This window comes from Lepisosteus oculatus, chromosome 18 (genome assembly GCF_040954835.1).
Source record: "Lepisosteus oculatus isolate fLepOcu1 chromosome 18, fLepOcu1.hap2, whole genome shotgun sequence".
NCBI classification, from domain to species: Eukaryota; Metazoa; Chordata; class Actinopteri; order Semionotiformes; family Lepisosteidae; genus Lepisosteus; species Lepisosteus oculatus.
In genome coordinates this window covers 22,226,105-22,240,719 of record NC_090713.1, presented here as the reverse complement: position 1 = coordinate 22,240,719, position 14,615 = coordinate 22,226,105, and the positions used below count along the sequence as shown (strand labels likewise).

General features: G+C 56.8%; 1 protein-coding gene, 1 long non-coding RNA gene and 1 other non-coding gene across 4 annotated transcripts; 2 read left to right on the top strand and 1 right to left on the bottom strand.

Annotated features, from left to right (window-relative positions):
- Positions 1-388: 388 nt before the first annotated feature.
- LOC138224171 (U2 spliceosomal RNA) lies at positions 389-579 on the top strand. Its single transcript, XR_011182517.1, has one exon. It is a non-coding gene; the product is annotated as a U2 spliceosomal RNA (small nuclear RNA).
- A 5,972-nt stretch (positions 580-6,551) lies between these two features.
- Positions 6,552-12,921, bottom strand: LOC102689090 (N-acetyllactosaminide beta-1,3-N-acetylglucosaminyltransferase 2). Of its 2 annotated transcripts, XM_069180494.1 has the most exons (3): positions 12,860-12,900; positions 12,494-12,704; positions 6,552-8,915 (listed from the first exon to the last, which is right to left on the bottom strand). In XM_069180494.1, the coding sequence occupies exon 3, from the start codon at positions 8,840-8,842 to the stop codon at positions 7,547-7,549; it is 1,296 nt and encodes a 431-aa protein (XP_069036595.1). In that variant the 5' UTR covers positions 8,843-8,915; positions 12,494-12,704; positions 12,860-12,900; the 3' UTR covers positions 6,552-7,546. The 2 variants fall into 2 exon arrangements, with proteins under 2 accessions (XP_069036595.1, XP_069036594.1); XM_069180493.1 differs by having other exon boundaries at positions 12,494-12,921.
- Positions 7,650-10,625, top strand: LOC138224110 (uncharacterized). The gene is made up of 3 exons (XR_011182456.1): positions 7,650-7,735; positions 10,109-10,227; positions 10,409-10,625. It is a non-coding gene; the product is annotated as an uncharacterized lncRNA (long non-coding RNA).
- Positions 12,922-14,615: the final 1,694 nt, after the last annotated feature.

Genomic DNA, 14,615 nt, shown 5'->3' with positions numbered 1-14,615 from the left:
CTGGGTTAGCGGGGCGCCGAGCGTGCTGCGCGCCGAGCTGGGAGCTGGCTGCGGCTCTTCCTCTGAGTCCGAGGGAGCTCCTCCCCGGCTCACAGGAGAGGGTGACGTCACGGCAGTCGGGGGAGGGGGGAGGCCTAGCAGAGCAGCTGCCTGCCTGCCTGCCTGCCCTCGACTTGTGGGATAGCTGCTGTAGCCGGTGCTGGCTTCGCCGCAAAGGGGCTCCTGGCGGCCGAAGCCGCCCTCTGTCCCGGTGTGGAGCGGGCTGCCCCAGGGCTCGGTGCGCGTGTGGGCCTGCCGGCTCTGTGCTGGGAAGGGGAGGGCCCCCTCCCCTCCGAGCACGCGTCCCCCGTCAGGGAGGGGGGACCCTCAGACAAGGCCGGGGCCCGGCATCGCTTCTCGGCCTTTTGGCTAAGATCAAGTGTAGTATCTGTTCTTATCAGTTTAATATCTGATACGTCCCCTATCTGGGGACCATATATTAAATTGATTTTTGGAACAGGGAGATGGAATAGGGGCTTGCTCCGTCCACTCCACGCATCGACCTGGTATTGCAGTACCTCCGGGAACGGTGCACCTCCCCACCCAGGGAGAAAACCCGCAGTCAAAGACAGACAGAGACACGAGTGGCGTCCTTGGGGAGCCTCGGAGTCGGGGTGCTCCGGTGCAGGAAGAGGAGGGCAGGCTTTTCTCGGGGTGAACGACGGAAGCGCTTTCAGCGCCTTTCTCTCTGTGTCTGAGCTGTGTCGGGGGGGGGGATTCTCGCGTCGTTAGCCCTTCAAGCAGCAGGTTGCTCTGGCAGGGGGGTCGTTTGGGTAATTCAGGGCAGGAGAATGAGAGGTGTTGAGGGTCAGTCTGCAGTCTGGGAATCTGTAGATTTTATTTAACTTTAATTTTTTGTTTTGTTTAATGTAAATATCATTACTTTTATTTGCTAAGGCAACGCTGATTGTACCCATCGGTCATGCTAATAAAGCACCTTGAATTGAATTGATCACACTGTATTGAAATGAGGTGATAAGGCCGGCAGGAAAGAGCACAATGCCTTTGGAGTCTGGGAGCAGGGCTCAGCCCAGCGCATTGACGTTGTTTGAATGGGGCGATAACGGCCAGCAGGAGAGAGCAGGGTGTCTTGCCGGGTGGGGGTGGGGCTCGGCCCCAGGTGAGCTGCACAGACACTGACTGAAATCCTTGTGCGCAGTCCCAACTAGTAGAGAGGTTATTTGCCGTCTGTGCGTGTTGGTTGGGGTTCGTACGTGCGGTGTCGTCTCGGTCTGCGGGGCCTAGTTTACGCACCGAGACCGACAGATTTCAAAACGGCCTTTTCCCTCGGCCCGTAAGACTGCTAGACGGCCACCAGCAGTTACCCAAAGACCGCTGCCAAACAGCCAGGCCTCTTGAAACTGATGAGGTGCAGCCCCGTCTTTCCTGGTGCTTTGCCGTCAGAGGATGTAAATGACAGGGCTCCTAGCCCTGCCATATCTCTTTGTGTTATCCGCTGCGTAAATCCTGTAAATTGTCAATTGCTGTATTCTGCTCTGACCTTAATTTTGTGGGGCGGTGTCACTTCAAGGCTCAAGAAGGCTTGTATTGATCATTAACCCTTAAAGCAACAGGTTGCTCTGGCAGAGGGGTCGTTTGGGTAATTCAGGGCAGGCCAACGAGAGGTGTCGGGGGTCAGTCTGCAGTCTGGGAGATCACAGTGTATTGAAATGAGGTGATAAGGCTGGCAGGAAAGAGCACAATGCCTTTGCAGTCTGGGAGCGGGGCTCAGCCCGTTTACCTGGCGCTAATTCAGTTAGCGGGGTGTCTTTCCCGGTGCTGCTCGCTCAGCTTGCGGGCGGAGTGTTGAGGCTGGACGGTTTGGTTTTTGCTGCGGTGACGAGGGCCCCAGCAGTGCCCCGGGGAAGTGCCCCTTTTCTCGGGGTGAACGACGGAAGCGCTTTCAGCGCCTTTCTCTCTGTGTCTGAGCTGTGTCGGGGGCGGCTGCTGGCGGGCTCAAGGGGCACCGTCTGTAGGAAGCGCAGGAGCCGTTTACCCCCTAGGGCGCCCCGACACTGCTGGTGGCCACTGGCACCCAAGGACATCCTTGGAAGGCCGTTTTGCGGAGAGATGTGGTTTAGATCAGAGAAATGATCAGAGAAAAAGGTAAGCACCCCGGTATCTCTGATTTCAGGCCGGAGCCTATGTGGAAGACTAACCAGAGGACCATCGCAGTCCTCACATACAACCCCTACGTGCCAACGGAACTGGTAACAGCGTACCTAGGGAGGTATGTATCTGTGGTGGGCAGATGAAGGTTTTGGACAGAAGACGGATCTGGACAGGGAAGAGGAGGTACAGGGTACGATTCAGGTCGGATGGAACAGATGGGCCCTAATCGAGGATACCTGTATTATGAGCAGCCCTCGGTTTGCAGACGTTGTAGGAAAGCTGGGCATAACGTGGTAGACTGCAGGGAACTGGTGTGCAGAAGGTGTGAAGGCCTGGGTCATTCAATGGCTGACTGTAAGGAGGAGGTGAAGTGTAATCTGTGTGGAGGAGAGGGACACATTTAAAGATTGCAGCATGCGGAAAACAAGCTTTGCAGAAGTCGTTGTGCTGCAGACAGATATGTACAGGCCTATAGAGAAGGTGGGTAGAGGAGTGCCTAATATTCCGGTCAAATTGAATTGTATGTTTGTATCTGGATTGTGTACCCCGGAGGAGAGGGAAAGAGAAATTCAGGAGGGTGGCCGGACAGTTGGGCGGACCAGGTGGAGTGGGGCTCCCAGGTGATCCTGTTTGGTCCGTCGTCAGGAGAGCAGAGAGATCAGCAGGGCTGGCAGATGGGGGGGGGGCAGGCAGTACAGGCCGGGGGCGCACAAGGGAGAAGAGAGCGAGACTGTGGGGAGACGGATCTGTCGCCCAAGAGGCTCAGCGGGGCTCTGATGGTACTGGACTTGGGGAGCTCTGTGGTTGTGGAAACCTTGGGGTACGTAGTCTGGACCCCCAACAGGTGGGGCTTCGGGGGCCAACAGCTGTGCCACACCCGTCGGATGGGTTTCGGTGCCCCTCGTGATGTGGCAGGACGTTTCATTTACTCAAGGGTGCCTCTCTTATTGTTGAGAATTGTACCCGTGTGGGGTCTCGTGTGAGGATGGGAGGGCAGGGGGTCTAGGCCTTGGTTTGGTTCATGTTCCTGCACAGAGGGGTGCGTGACGAGTTTCTTCAGGACCTCCTTCCTCTGTTGCGCACCGACAGCGTGGTGGTGTTTGGGGCGACTGGACGAGTCAGGTGAGGGGGTGGGGGAGAGGGGTCATTCCGCTCTGTCTGGCTATCTTGCTGGAGTGTTTCCTCAGTGGACACCTATGGGTATTTCAGCTGAAGGCAGGTCGAGTCGGTTCGGACTCGGCGTGTCACAGGGGCGCGGCACAGACAGCGAACCGAACTTCATTCACAGCTCTGTCTCCCTGCCCAGCGAGGACCCCGCCCTTGGCCAGTTGAGTGGCTGCCCTCGTTAACCACCCACCCCAGCAGTCGCACAAGAGGCCAGTCTTCTGAACACGAGGCTCGTCCACACCCGGAGTGCTCGGAAACGCTCCGGCCCAACGTCCTTGGCAAATTCTTCTCTCGCTGGCGAAAACACTAATATGCCTGACATCTTCCAGCCCCCAGTGTAAAAGAACTGTCCAACTGTACCGCTGCAGTCAGTGTGATTTAGTTGTGACTCTTGTTCCATGAGCTTTAACATGGTAAGCACTCAGATGTGTCCACTGTACACACGCTGGACAGTGCAACATACTGTTCTGCTGGACTGATAGTCAAGTCAAGCTTGTTGTGATTCAGCTGTTACTGTTTTCCGTGAGCACTTCTGTACTCTTTTTGTCAGCCCTGAGACGTGTCCACTGCCCACACGCAGCGTGTTAAGTGCTGAACACGCAAACAGTGCCGTTACGCTGGAAACTCAGTGGCCGGACGCCGGAGCCCACAGCGCCCTCTTGTCGCGAAACCCGCCGATGACGGGCCGGCCGCACTGCTGCAGAGTCACCACTAGAGGGGGCAGTGTTTTAACGAGGCGGTGCAATGCTCACTAAAACTCACTACGGGGCGAAATTTTCGTTCATTTTCCCCACCTTTCTGTCTGTGGGAAATCGGATGCTTTTCCAAAGTGCTTCAGAATCCACCTGCGACCAGAAGAGGACTCACTGCCCTGCCTGCTCTCACCCGGGGCCGGATGTCTCGTTTGTGCTCTGGCTCTTGGTCGGCTCTCCTGCACTACCTGACTCCCATGACCTGCTATGGAGTGGGGCTGCAGGACTGCTCTTCCCGCTGTACTTCAGCCGTTCCCGTTTTCCGTGAGCATTTTTTTTTACTCTTTTTGTCAGCCCTGAGACGTGTCCACTGCCCACACGCAGCGTGTTAAGTGTTGGACACGCAAACCGTTACGCCGGAAACTCAGTGGCCGGACGCCGGAGCCCACAGCGCCCTCTTGTCGCCGTGTGAGCGAACTGCACGTCCAGGGGGGAAGCGCCGCTCCCTGTGCGGAGCCGCCCTCTAGGGGCACGAACACTGAACTGCGGGCCGGCGTGTTTCTTAGTTTCTTTGGACAGGTGAAATCCTCATTTTACCTGTCCGGCCGGCTTCGCTAGAGCGAAGGATAGTACTGCTATTACAGAGTAACCGGCTTCTCAGAACTACGTGGGCGCGCCGATCCCGACACGGGAAAATATCGACTGTGCCGCTGCTGCCCACCCACCCGTGCAGGACGCCATCTGCCGGCCGTCTGTGGTGTTGCGGGATGTGGAGGTGGGGTGGGACACCTGACAGTGTTGGGGAACTCGGGTTTTTGAAAACAGTTCTTGTTTTTGGGGGGCTCAGTGGGGCCCTGTAGAGGTGTGTTGGGGGGTGGGGTGGGGTCTAGGTGGTTAAGTGTGAAGTTGGCAATGTTCGAACAGCTGCTTCATTTCCTCTGGTCACTGGCCCGCAGCTGGACAGCAGGTGATATGCGTTCTCCAGAACCCCCCAGCTACCTGAAGGAGAAGGAGGAGGAGGATGTGCCTTCATGTGGTCTTGACTGCCAACACCCCAAAGCCAGGCTCCAGAACGTCAGCTTCCAGTGCAGGTCGAATTCCCCTCGACTCTCCAGATCTCCACAACCTGTGAGTGTGACCTCGGGGTTCGGGGTTCAGGTTTCAGATTTGCGTTTGTCACAAGTTATGTAATTCCTTCCAGTGATGTGATGTAGCACTTTTCTTGACACTCCATTCATAAGCACTTAACAGGTAGCGGGGATCCCTTCCACCACCACTGGCAGTGCGTCTCCCCAACAGTTCAGAGGTGGGGGATATTAGGAGGCCAGGACACCGGGGTAACACCCCTACTCATTCTGAGAGATGTCCTGGGATTTTTAATGACAACGGAGAGTCAGGGCCTTGGTTTTACGTCTCATCCGAAGGACTTGGCCTTTTTTTACAGTCTAGTGTCCCCGTCACTATACTGGCACAGACTGCAGGGTGAGCGCCCCCTGCTGGCCCCACTCACACCTCTTCCAGCAGCAGCCTCAGTTTTCCCAGGAGTCTCCCCTCCAGGTACTGGCCAGGCTCACACTGCTGGGCTCCAGTGGGCTGGTAGTGAACAGCAGGGAGCTATAGGTACTGGCAACTTTTTGTCAAATGTAAATATTATTCATAAGAACACAGCAGTGTGGTTACTGTGGAGGTGTTTTTTTTTCCTCTATTATTTTTGTATTTGTAATTTCTACTGCTGTAAAGATGTAGTGAGCTCCTGCCTGCACTGGCTCTAGTTCACCACAGGGTGGTGCCCTCTCCGAGTTCACATTCGGTTTGGTCTGATTTAATAATGGGATTAATTTGAACGATGTGGCTGTACCAACCGGAGGCAGCCTTTGAACTATTGCGTTTCCTAATGAAAGTCAAATCCCACATCTTAAACTCTTGGGTCAAAAAAGTGCTAGAAAATGCTCCAAAGTCAGTCGGCTTTATTTTTTCAGTCTTCAGTTAGTGAGTAAATAGGCTGAGCTGTAGAGAAATCCAGCAGCTGGACAGGCACAGACTGTGGGGCCGCTGCTCTAAGAGTTTCTTGGGTAGCTTTCTGAGGACTTGTGCACACTGTAGGGACAGCACAGGCCAGAAGAGGGAATTACTGGACACGTTAGTATAGGGACAAGAAAAGAGAAGAAAGAAAACGTTTCAGCTGTGGAGGCTTCTTCGGGTTTTCACTTACACCTGAAGAAGGCTCCACAGTCGAAATGTTGTTTCCTTACTTCTCTCTTCAGCGGGGAATATACCTTTACTTGTTCCTTTGCAGCCCGCGCCTGCTGACGCAGCTCCCTACCTGAACTTGTTTGTGTACATGTATACAGAGATATGAAAGGTAACCGCGTGACTCCCAGTACCTGGATAAGAGCCTGAAGCAGGTGAATCTGCTGAGCAAGGCTCCGTGTGACTCCGCTGTCGAAGCTGGAGGGGCTTCAGCGCTGCGCTGGGAAAACCAGGAGTGGATCAGGCGGCTGTGGGACTCTGGTCTGTTTTCTTGTTATCCCTGTGTCACAGTTCTATTTTCTGAAAGGCTTTATTAGCACAGAAGGAAAGGGCATTCATCTCGCATGCAAAACACAGAGGAAACAAAACTCTAGTAAACTTGCTCTATTTTGGATCGACATCTTGGCCGGTGAGGTATTTTCATTATGAAAAGCGCTATAAAAACCGTGAGCCGTATCCGTGGTTTTAAAACGCAATTACAGGAGTCTTTAAGGAACGGGCTATGAAAGTTACAGTAGTTTTAGAAAGGCTGTAGGCAGGTTTATTTACTATGGTAAACTTCCTCTACAACTGTGTGCGTTGGGTGTAAGAACAGCCAGCCCTGCAGTCTTCGGCCGGACACTCCAACTGCTCCTGGAGCGCCGGCTCCACCTGGCAGGGCCGTGTCTGGAATAATATCCCTGTTCCTTAAGAAGAGCAGCAACCCTGTGTGCGGTCTTGAATATTCACCACTCCTTGAGAGAGAAATCTGGGGAATCGGTCCGGAAGTCACGCCTGTGTGTCGATCTGTGGCTGGAAGAGGAGAATCCTTCGCACCCTGACGTATGCCCTCCCCTCACTCCTCATACTCCCTCCATCACCTCTGTCACGCCTCCCTCTCTCCTATCTCACACCTCCTTCCTCTGACTTCTCTCATTCCGCATCGCCTCTTCTCTTTCACCCTCCTCCCCTTCCTCATCTCACTTCCTCTTACTCGAACTACTTCCTCTTCCATCTCTCGCCTCCTTCCCTCGTCAGCCTCAGTCTGCTTACAGCCTCCTCTCTCTCTCCCCTCCCGAGCCTCACTGTCCCTACAGCCTCCTCTCTCTCTCTCTCTCCCCTCCCGAGCCTCACTGTCCCTACAGCCTCCCCTCTCTCTCTCTCCCCCGAGCCTCACTGTCCCTACAGCCTCCTCTCTCTCTCTCCCCTCCCGAACCTCACTGTCCCTACAGCCTCCTCTCTCTCTCCCCTCCCGAGCCTCACTGTCCCTACAGCCTCCTCTCTCTCTCTCCCGCCCCTCGCGCCCGTCAGCACTGCAGCTGGGGGTCGGTGAGGCGGCGCCACAGGGCGATGGTCTGGGAGGGGCTGCGCCGGTGCACCAGCAGGAGGTGGCGGTGAGCGCAGGGCTCGGCGCGGTCCTTCTCCTCGATGTCGAAGGTGCGGAAGCCGGGGTGCGTGGAGGGGGCGACGCCGAGGCGCAGCAGGCACATGCCCAGGTAGACGTCGTCGATGGGGAACAGCGTCACGCGCTCGGTGACCCGGGCCAGGCGCAGAGCCAGCGGCCCCGAGTACACCACCCCCCCGCCGCCCGCGTACGGGGGGTACCCCCCCTTGAAGAAGCTCTCGGGGACGAAGTACTTGAGGGCGGGGTCGCGCATGGGGGCAGCCTGCACTATCACCTCCCCCACGAAGAGGTCCCGGGACGCGCCGGCGGCCGCCTGCGCCGCCAGGAAGCGCAGCAGCTCGCCGGTGTTGAGGAAGACGTCGTCGTCGCCCTTGAAGACGAAGCCGGCAGCCGGGCAGTGCCGGGCGAACCAGCGCAGGAAGAGCACGTCCTTCAGCGTCAGGTTGAAGAAGGTGTCCCTGAAGTCCCACTGCAGGATGTCGGGGTGCAGCTGCTGCTCCAGCTGCAGCAGGCCCCCCAGGTCTGGGTAGCTGCCCAGGGAGGGGTCCTGCCTCCCCAGCAGGAACACCGTCTGCACGGTCCAGGGCCCGAGCTGCCCCCCCCTGCCCCACGTCTCTCGGATGGCCTGACGGTTCTCGAAGTTGCCCACCTGGGACTTGATGGCCAGCAGCAGCGTGGGGGCCCCGCCCTGGCAGAGCCGGGGCTGGTCTATGAGCAGGGGGTACTCCCGGCAGTGCATGGACACCACGAAGTCCTGCACGTGCCCCGGCAGCGTGTTGAAGTCCCCCAGGTGCGCGGCCATGCGGGGGTCCCTGCGGCACGGCCCGCTCCACTCCCGCTGCTCCGCCCAGATCCCGGCCAGGGGGGGCCTCGGGCCCGGGGTGGCCCCGCCCTCCGGCGGCTCCGAGCCGTTCCCCGCGGGCCGGGACGCGTTGGCCCGGAGCAGGGGGTTGTGGCGCCGGTCCAGCATGTGCTGGAGGAGGTTCCACAGCGCGCTCTCGTCCAGCCCCGTGGCCCAGAAGGCACCCCCGGCTTGGACGGGCTGGCCCGGCGAGGGGCGCAGCTTGTCGCGGGACGCCCCGGAGGCCGGGGGGTGGTGGGACAGGGAGACGGACAGGAACACGAAGCCGTACAGGAAGAGGTTGACCAGGCAGATGCAGGGAAGGCACAGGAAGAGCTTCTTCCGCATCTCGGTCATAATGTGGAGCTCAGAGGACCTCCAGGACTGGGGGAGAGAGGAGAGTTCAAGATAGGGCTCGAACCCCTGATCCCTGGGAGAGAGGAGAGAGGAGTGCAGTCAGGATAGTGTTAGAGCCCCAGACGTTTCTTTTCACGGTGCTGTGCTACACCCCTGGCCCAGCCTGCCGTATGCGGAGGGTGTTGTGGTTCGAGTCAGCAGTGCGATTTCGCGCCCTGGCGCACCTGCGATAACGAAGGTGCTTCAGCAGCCGGGGCATCTTCGCCTCGCGTGCCCTCTCCTTGGGAACAGGTACAGCGTTTATTTGTCACGTTTCTGAAGGCCGGCCTCCGCCACTAAGCACAGCTCTTCTCCCGGCTGCTGATGCTGTGCTCCCTCGGAGCTCCCTGGTGTTTTGAGCTGGGCCTGTGTGCGCAGGTTGTTTTGGGTGCATGGTGTTCTAGAAACTCCTCACCCTTAATGAGGTCCCCAGGGCGGTGCTGTGCGGATTGAGGGGGGATCCCCAGGGGGTGTGCCACCACCTCGCTTTGTAACCAGCCACAACGCAGGCACAGCTAAAATGTTCGGTGGCAGAGCGGATCTGCCTCATTGACTTATATCACATCTACCCCCCAGAACAAGGAAATGGATTATTCCATTACACATATGTATTCAGGTTTACACACAGGTCACTACCAACTCAGGCGGGGAGCTGGGGGGGGGGGGGGGGTATCCATGATCGGGGTGTCTAGTCCCTGCTATCTGTGGGGGTGGGGAGCCTTGCCAGCTTCTGGAAGCCAAAAATACCCCCCCTCCGCGTGGCAGAGCAGAGCTAGGGGAGCCCCAGAGGGAGGAGAGCTGGGCTGCAGCTCCGGAGGGACGCCGTCTCCTCTCTTTCCAGATGCGTTTCTTCGGTCTGCAGGGGGAGGGAGCAAGCGATGGAGGCAGGATCCGGGCAGAACATGATGACAATGTTTGGTTCTTTAGGGAGGTGGCGTTTCAGAGACTCAATGTTTCTCTGTCCCTGGGAGTCTGGGTTATATTAACCCCGTCCTGGAGAGCCCCAGGCCCATAGCTTTTAAATCGCTTTCTAAAGCGCTGAAACAATTCCATTGTTGTCAATTAAACAGGGGATGTGTTAAATAAAAGGATTCTGAGATCATCTAGAACTAAAGTCTTAACCCTCAAGGATCACAGAGGTGTCTCAAGTGAACAGCTGACAGGTGTTGCCAACCATTAAAAACAGGCCACCTTCCTTATTTCCTTCTGCCCTCTCCCTGACTGCAGGAATCCCCATTCCAACAAAATTCATTTGCAAGGCAAAGGAGTGAAGTAACCAAATCACGTGAGGTCAGACAGCTGCAGCGTTCAAGCACCCTGTTAGAGCAGAAAACTGGGACAGACTGGTAAGTTCGTCTGCAGCTAATCAGGCCCGAGAAACCTACAGCCTAGAGCCCCCCGGTCCAGTCTGGGTCACGCTGTACCCATACAGTCCAGAGATCGAGTGGTTTATCTCATTCGAACCTGCTGGGCTGTAGGGGAGGCTGTGTGTCTGCAAGGTTTTTACATTTTCTTCAACTGAACCAGCTCGTCATTGGCTTGATTCCACCGCCCAGAGCCGGACCCCTGCAGACCGAGCCGGCCGGCACAGGCGCTCCGCCTCCGCAGAACGGGCCCAGGGCAGGAAGAGCCTGTTCCTGTGCTGCCGACGCCGAGTGAGACTGGCTGAGCTGTGCCCTGCCGCCGCGGAGAGCTCGACCCCCCCTGAGTGACCCTCCCGCCCCCACGAGCACGCGGCACCTGCGGCCATGCCAGCAGACACGGGCTCTTCCGGGAAACCCCATTTCCGGGCTCCCGTCTCGTCTCTGCAGACGAAATAAGGAAACAAAGAGGGCTTCCCCGAGTGTAAATTCCAGATCCCAGCTATCTTGTGTGGGCTCTGAGCCGGAGCTTTATTTACAGCACAAACTTGGCCCTTTCGGACAAAGTGCTGGATTGGCCGATTCCTCCCTGCTCTCCGATTTCCCTTCGCTGTTTGTTTTTGACAGATTTATTCCAGGAATGCTTGGCCAGAAACCGAGAATCACCTCGTCTGACTCTGGGCCACTGTCCTGCAGGTTCTGTTCTCATTCCAGATCAAACTTCCCAGTGAACGTCTTCAGGACCGGCAGGAAGATCCACTGGAGGCTGAGGGCTTGAAGCCGAGTCAGAAAGATCAGATAAGATCACTTTATTAGCCCTATTCAATTTCTTGCATTAGGAGTTAGTCTTTTTGCATCAGCTGGGGTAAAGGCTCAGGGGCCCAACAGAGTAGGATTCCTCTGCCGGCCACGGGATTTGAACCGGCAACCTTCCAGCCACAGGCGCAAATCCTGAGCCACATATCCACTGCTCTGCCCCCAAGAAGCCCAGGAAGAGGACTGACACAGCAACCCGGGAGCTAATTAGTAGCTGACTGGGCCCAATTTAGCCCTGGCAGTTTAAAGAATGTGTACCCCTTGGGGCCTGGACTGGCGTGCCTGTTGCAGAGAGCCAGCCAGCCATGAACAGAAATGGGAACGTGCGAACTCCGCACAGAAGGTGACCCAGCCCAGAATCCTTTGCACACTGGACCTCTCTTTTCTACACCGACTGAGTTTTGGCAATAAAAGTACTGAAATAAACCCAGGTGTGTGAGATGTCATTATTTTCCTCGGAGGATGACCATCTCCTTTCACAATCAAGCCCTTCACTGACGGAGGCTGTCTGTTCCCAGCCCTTACACACACTGGGGCTGGGGCTGGAGCTGCTGTTTTGTCAGTGCAGTAAGATCCCAGCCCTGGCACCAGAGGCAGAGTGCAGATACTCCAGCGACGCAGCTGCTGAGGGGCCGTCAGGCTGCAGGTATCGCCTGAGGGGTGGAGCAGGTGTGGGGTCAGCAGCACAGGGAAAACCCTGCTCTAGATCAAACTGGGCTCCTGCAGAGCTCTGTGCCTCTGCCTGGGCACAACTGACCACCCAGGGGTCTCACGGGGACCTGGAGCAGGGCTTCCCCTCAAATCGGTTCCAGACAATGACATTTATCCGCCAGGGGAGACGCGGGCCACAGGACCAGAACCGCGGCCGGAGAAGGTGTGTCAGCCCGGCTCGCCAGCTGCGATTTCAGCAGCTATTGCGGCAGACGGTCCGGAGACTTTCCGTCCCGAACCCTCCCTAAACCGGATTTAAACAATCGTGTTTCATAAAACCCCTGTCTGTCCGGGTCCTTGGGCATTCGCTGGACCGCTCGGTCGGTTCGGAGTTTACCGGGGTCCGAATGATCGAATTCTAGCCGAATCCGCGGAAAGCGGGTCGAGAAGCGAATCCCGAGTCCGCTGACTTTTCCCCACACATGAGGAGCCGTGTAACTGTCTTGCATAACGTCCCTGGACGGGTTCACAGCGCTCCTTCACGGGTTCTTCATCATTTGGGGAAGAATGTTTTGGGAAGTCCACCGTATGAGCCAACATCAGTGTTCTGAGGGCAGAGTGTTTTTTCAGCGATACTCGGCGGCTACCAAGTACACGATAATTGTATTCCGGCAAATACAGAAGTTTTAATTTAGTCGTTTTCGTGCATTTTTAAGATCTACAGCTTCATATGCTAAATATGTACAGAATTTTCACGGGGGGCGAACAAATTAAGAAAACTTACGTCTCTTGAAGCCGGGAGAACTGGGACTCTCTCCGAGCCGGCGGTCACTTCGTCAGACCCATAGCGCTGCCCTGTCTTCCTCGGCTCCGCTCACCCGCGGCGGAGCCGCTCCAAAACATCCAGGTTTCTTCCAGAGGGAAAGCCAGCGCCTCTCCCGTCTGCAGACCGGCCTCAACACACCCGTTCCTTGGCGATCTCGGCCTTAAGCTTTCTTTAAAAACAGGGAGCCCAGATAACCGAACAGCCCTCGGGGGTGATTTTGATTTTTAAATATCAGATTTTTGGGGGGAGCGACGCGTTCGCGTGAATCCGTGGCCCTCTACGTGTTTTTTCCCCGCACTGTACCCCCTGAGAGACGGCTCGTACCTGACACCGACACCCCGGCCTCTCTCCTGTCTCTCTCCCCGACGGTATGGAGTGGGAGACGGGCGGGCGGGGGCGGGAGAGCTCTCTCGGGAGCTGCAGGAGGAGGAGGGCTGAGCCGAGACCGCACCCCTGCGCGCACAGGTGAGCGTTTCTGCGTATTTTGAACCTCCATCCCCAGCGCGTCACCAGAAGCACTTATTTTGATTCCAGCGGTGGTGGAGCAGAGGGGGGCGACCGGTGAGCTCCAGTCGTTACTGGGACGGGTCAGGGCGGAGCTGCCCCGTGTCCCGGCCGTGGGCAGCACGGGTCCGCTAGCCCTGGGGAGGACAGGACGCCCCGAGCGTGTGAGTGTGTGTGTGAGAGAGAGAACCCTGCCCCTCCCGGCGCCCTGCGCACATCCAGCTCGCCGTATCCAGGCGACACTGCGGGGTGGCAGCGCGAGCACAGGTCCGTCTGTTTGTTCGGTTTTCATTTCGGCTGCTGTTTCCACAGGCCTGGGCCCGCTGGGACAGAATGACCGCTGTGCGTCTCCCAGGTGGGGGCCACTGGGGCAGAATGACCGCTGTGCGTCTCCCAGGTGGGGGCCACTGGGGCAGAATGAGCGCTGTGCGTCTCCCAGGTGGGGGCCGCTGGTGCAGAATGAGCGCTGTGCGTCTCCCAGGGTGGGGGCAGTGGGATAGAACAGCAGTCAGGGCTCTGGACAACTGGAAAGGTTGCAGGTTCAGTCCTGGCTCGGGCACACCTGTGGTGCTCTTGACCAAGACCCTTTGGAGCCTCAGATCAGGCCATGAACGAGTGTGGCTGTATAATTGGCTACAGAGGTAAATTGCTGTGGATGATTAAAGTGGATGATGATCTCTCCTGACTGCCCCATCGCACGAGCGAGCTCTGTCTGTCTCAGTCCGATGTGTGTATAAATACCGAGTGTGCAGGAGATTATTTGGAGAGCTGTACTAAGGCCAGAGAGTACAACTAGAGCATTAAGGCTTAATTCACTGCTGTCTTTTTGAAAACAAAATCTGAAACATCGGCTTAAGGATTTCTTACGGTGGTATGGACATATCATGAGGAGGGACGCTGAGGAAGTAACACAGAGGGTAATGGAATCTGAGGTGGGAAGAGGCAGGCCTAGAAAGAGATGGATAGATTGTGTGAGAAAAGATATGGAGGTGTGTGAAGTGAGTGAGGAAGATGAGCTCGACAGAGACAAGTGGAGAAGAGCAACCAAAGCAGCTGACCCCAGGACAGTCTGGGACTGAGGCTGTGAAAAAGAAGAAAAAGAAGGTCAGCCGAAATGTGCTCGGCCTGGAGATGTACAGTATGTGTGTCAGTGTGGGGCGACATGTTTTTCTTCCCTGTGTCCACAAGATGGCGCCAGAGATCCAGGTATGAGGAAACACTGCAGAAGCTTGCGGTTCGCAGACTGAGGGGAGATGGCAGCCACACTGGATGAAATGTGGAAATTGGGGAGCCATCCACCCAGTTTCTAACTGTTTCATGCAATTCAGGGTTGCAGGGATGCTGGAGTCTATCCCAAGAAGCAACAGGGGCAAGGTGGGGTACAGCCTGGACAGGACACAAATTTATGTAGGGCTTTTCTGTGACATTCCAGAGCACTTTACAGGTCATGGGGATCCCCTCCACCCCCAGCAGTGTGTCCCCCCACCTGGATGATGTGCCAGTCTGCTCCCCACACTCCAGCTCTCAGTGGAGAGGAGAGCAGAGTGATGGAGCCAGTTCAGAGAGGGGGGTTATT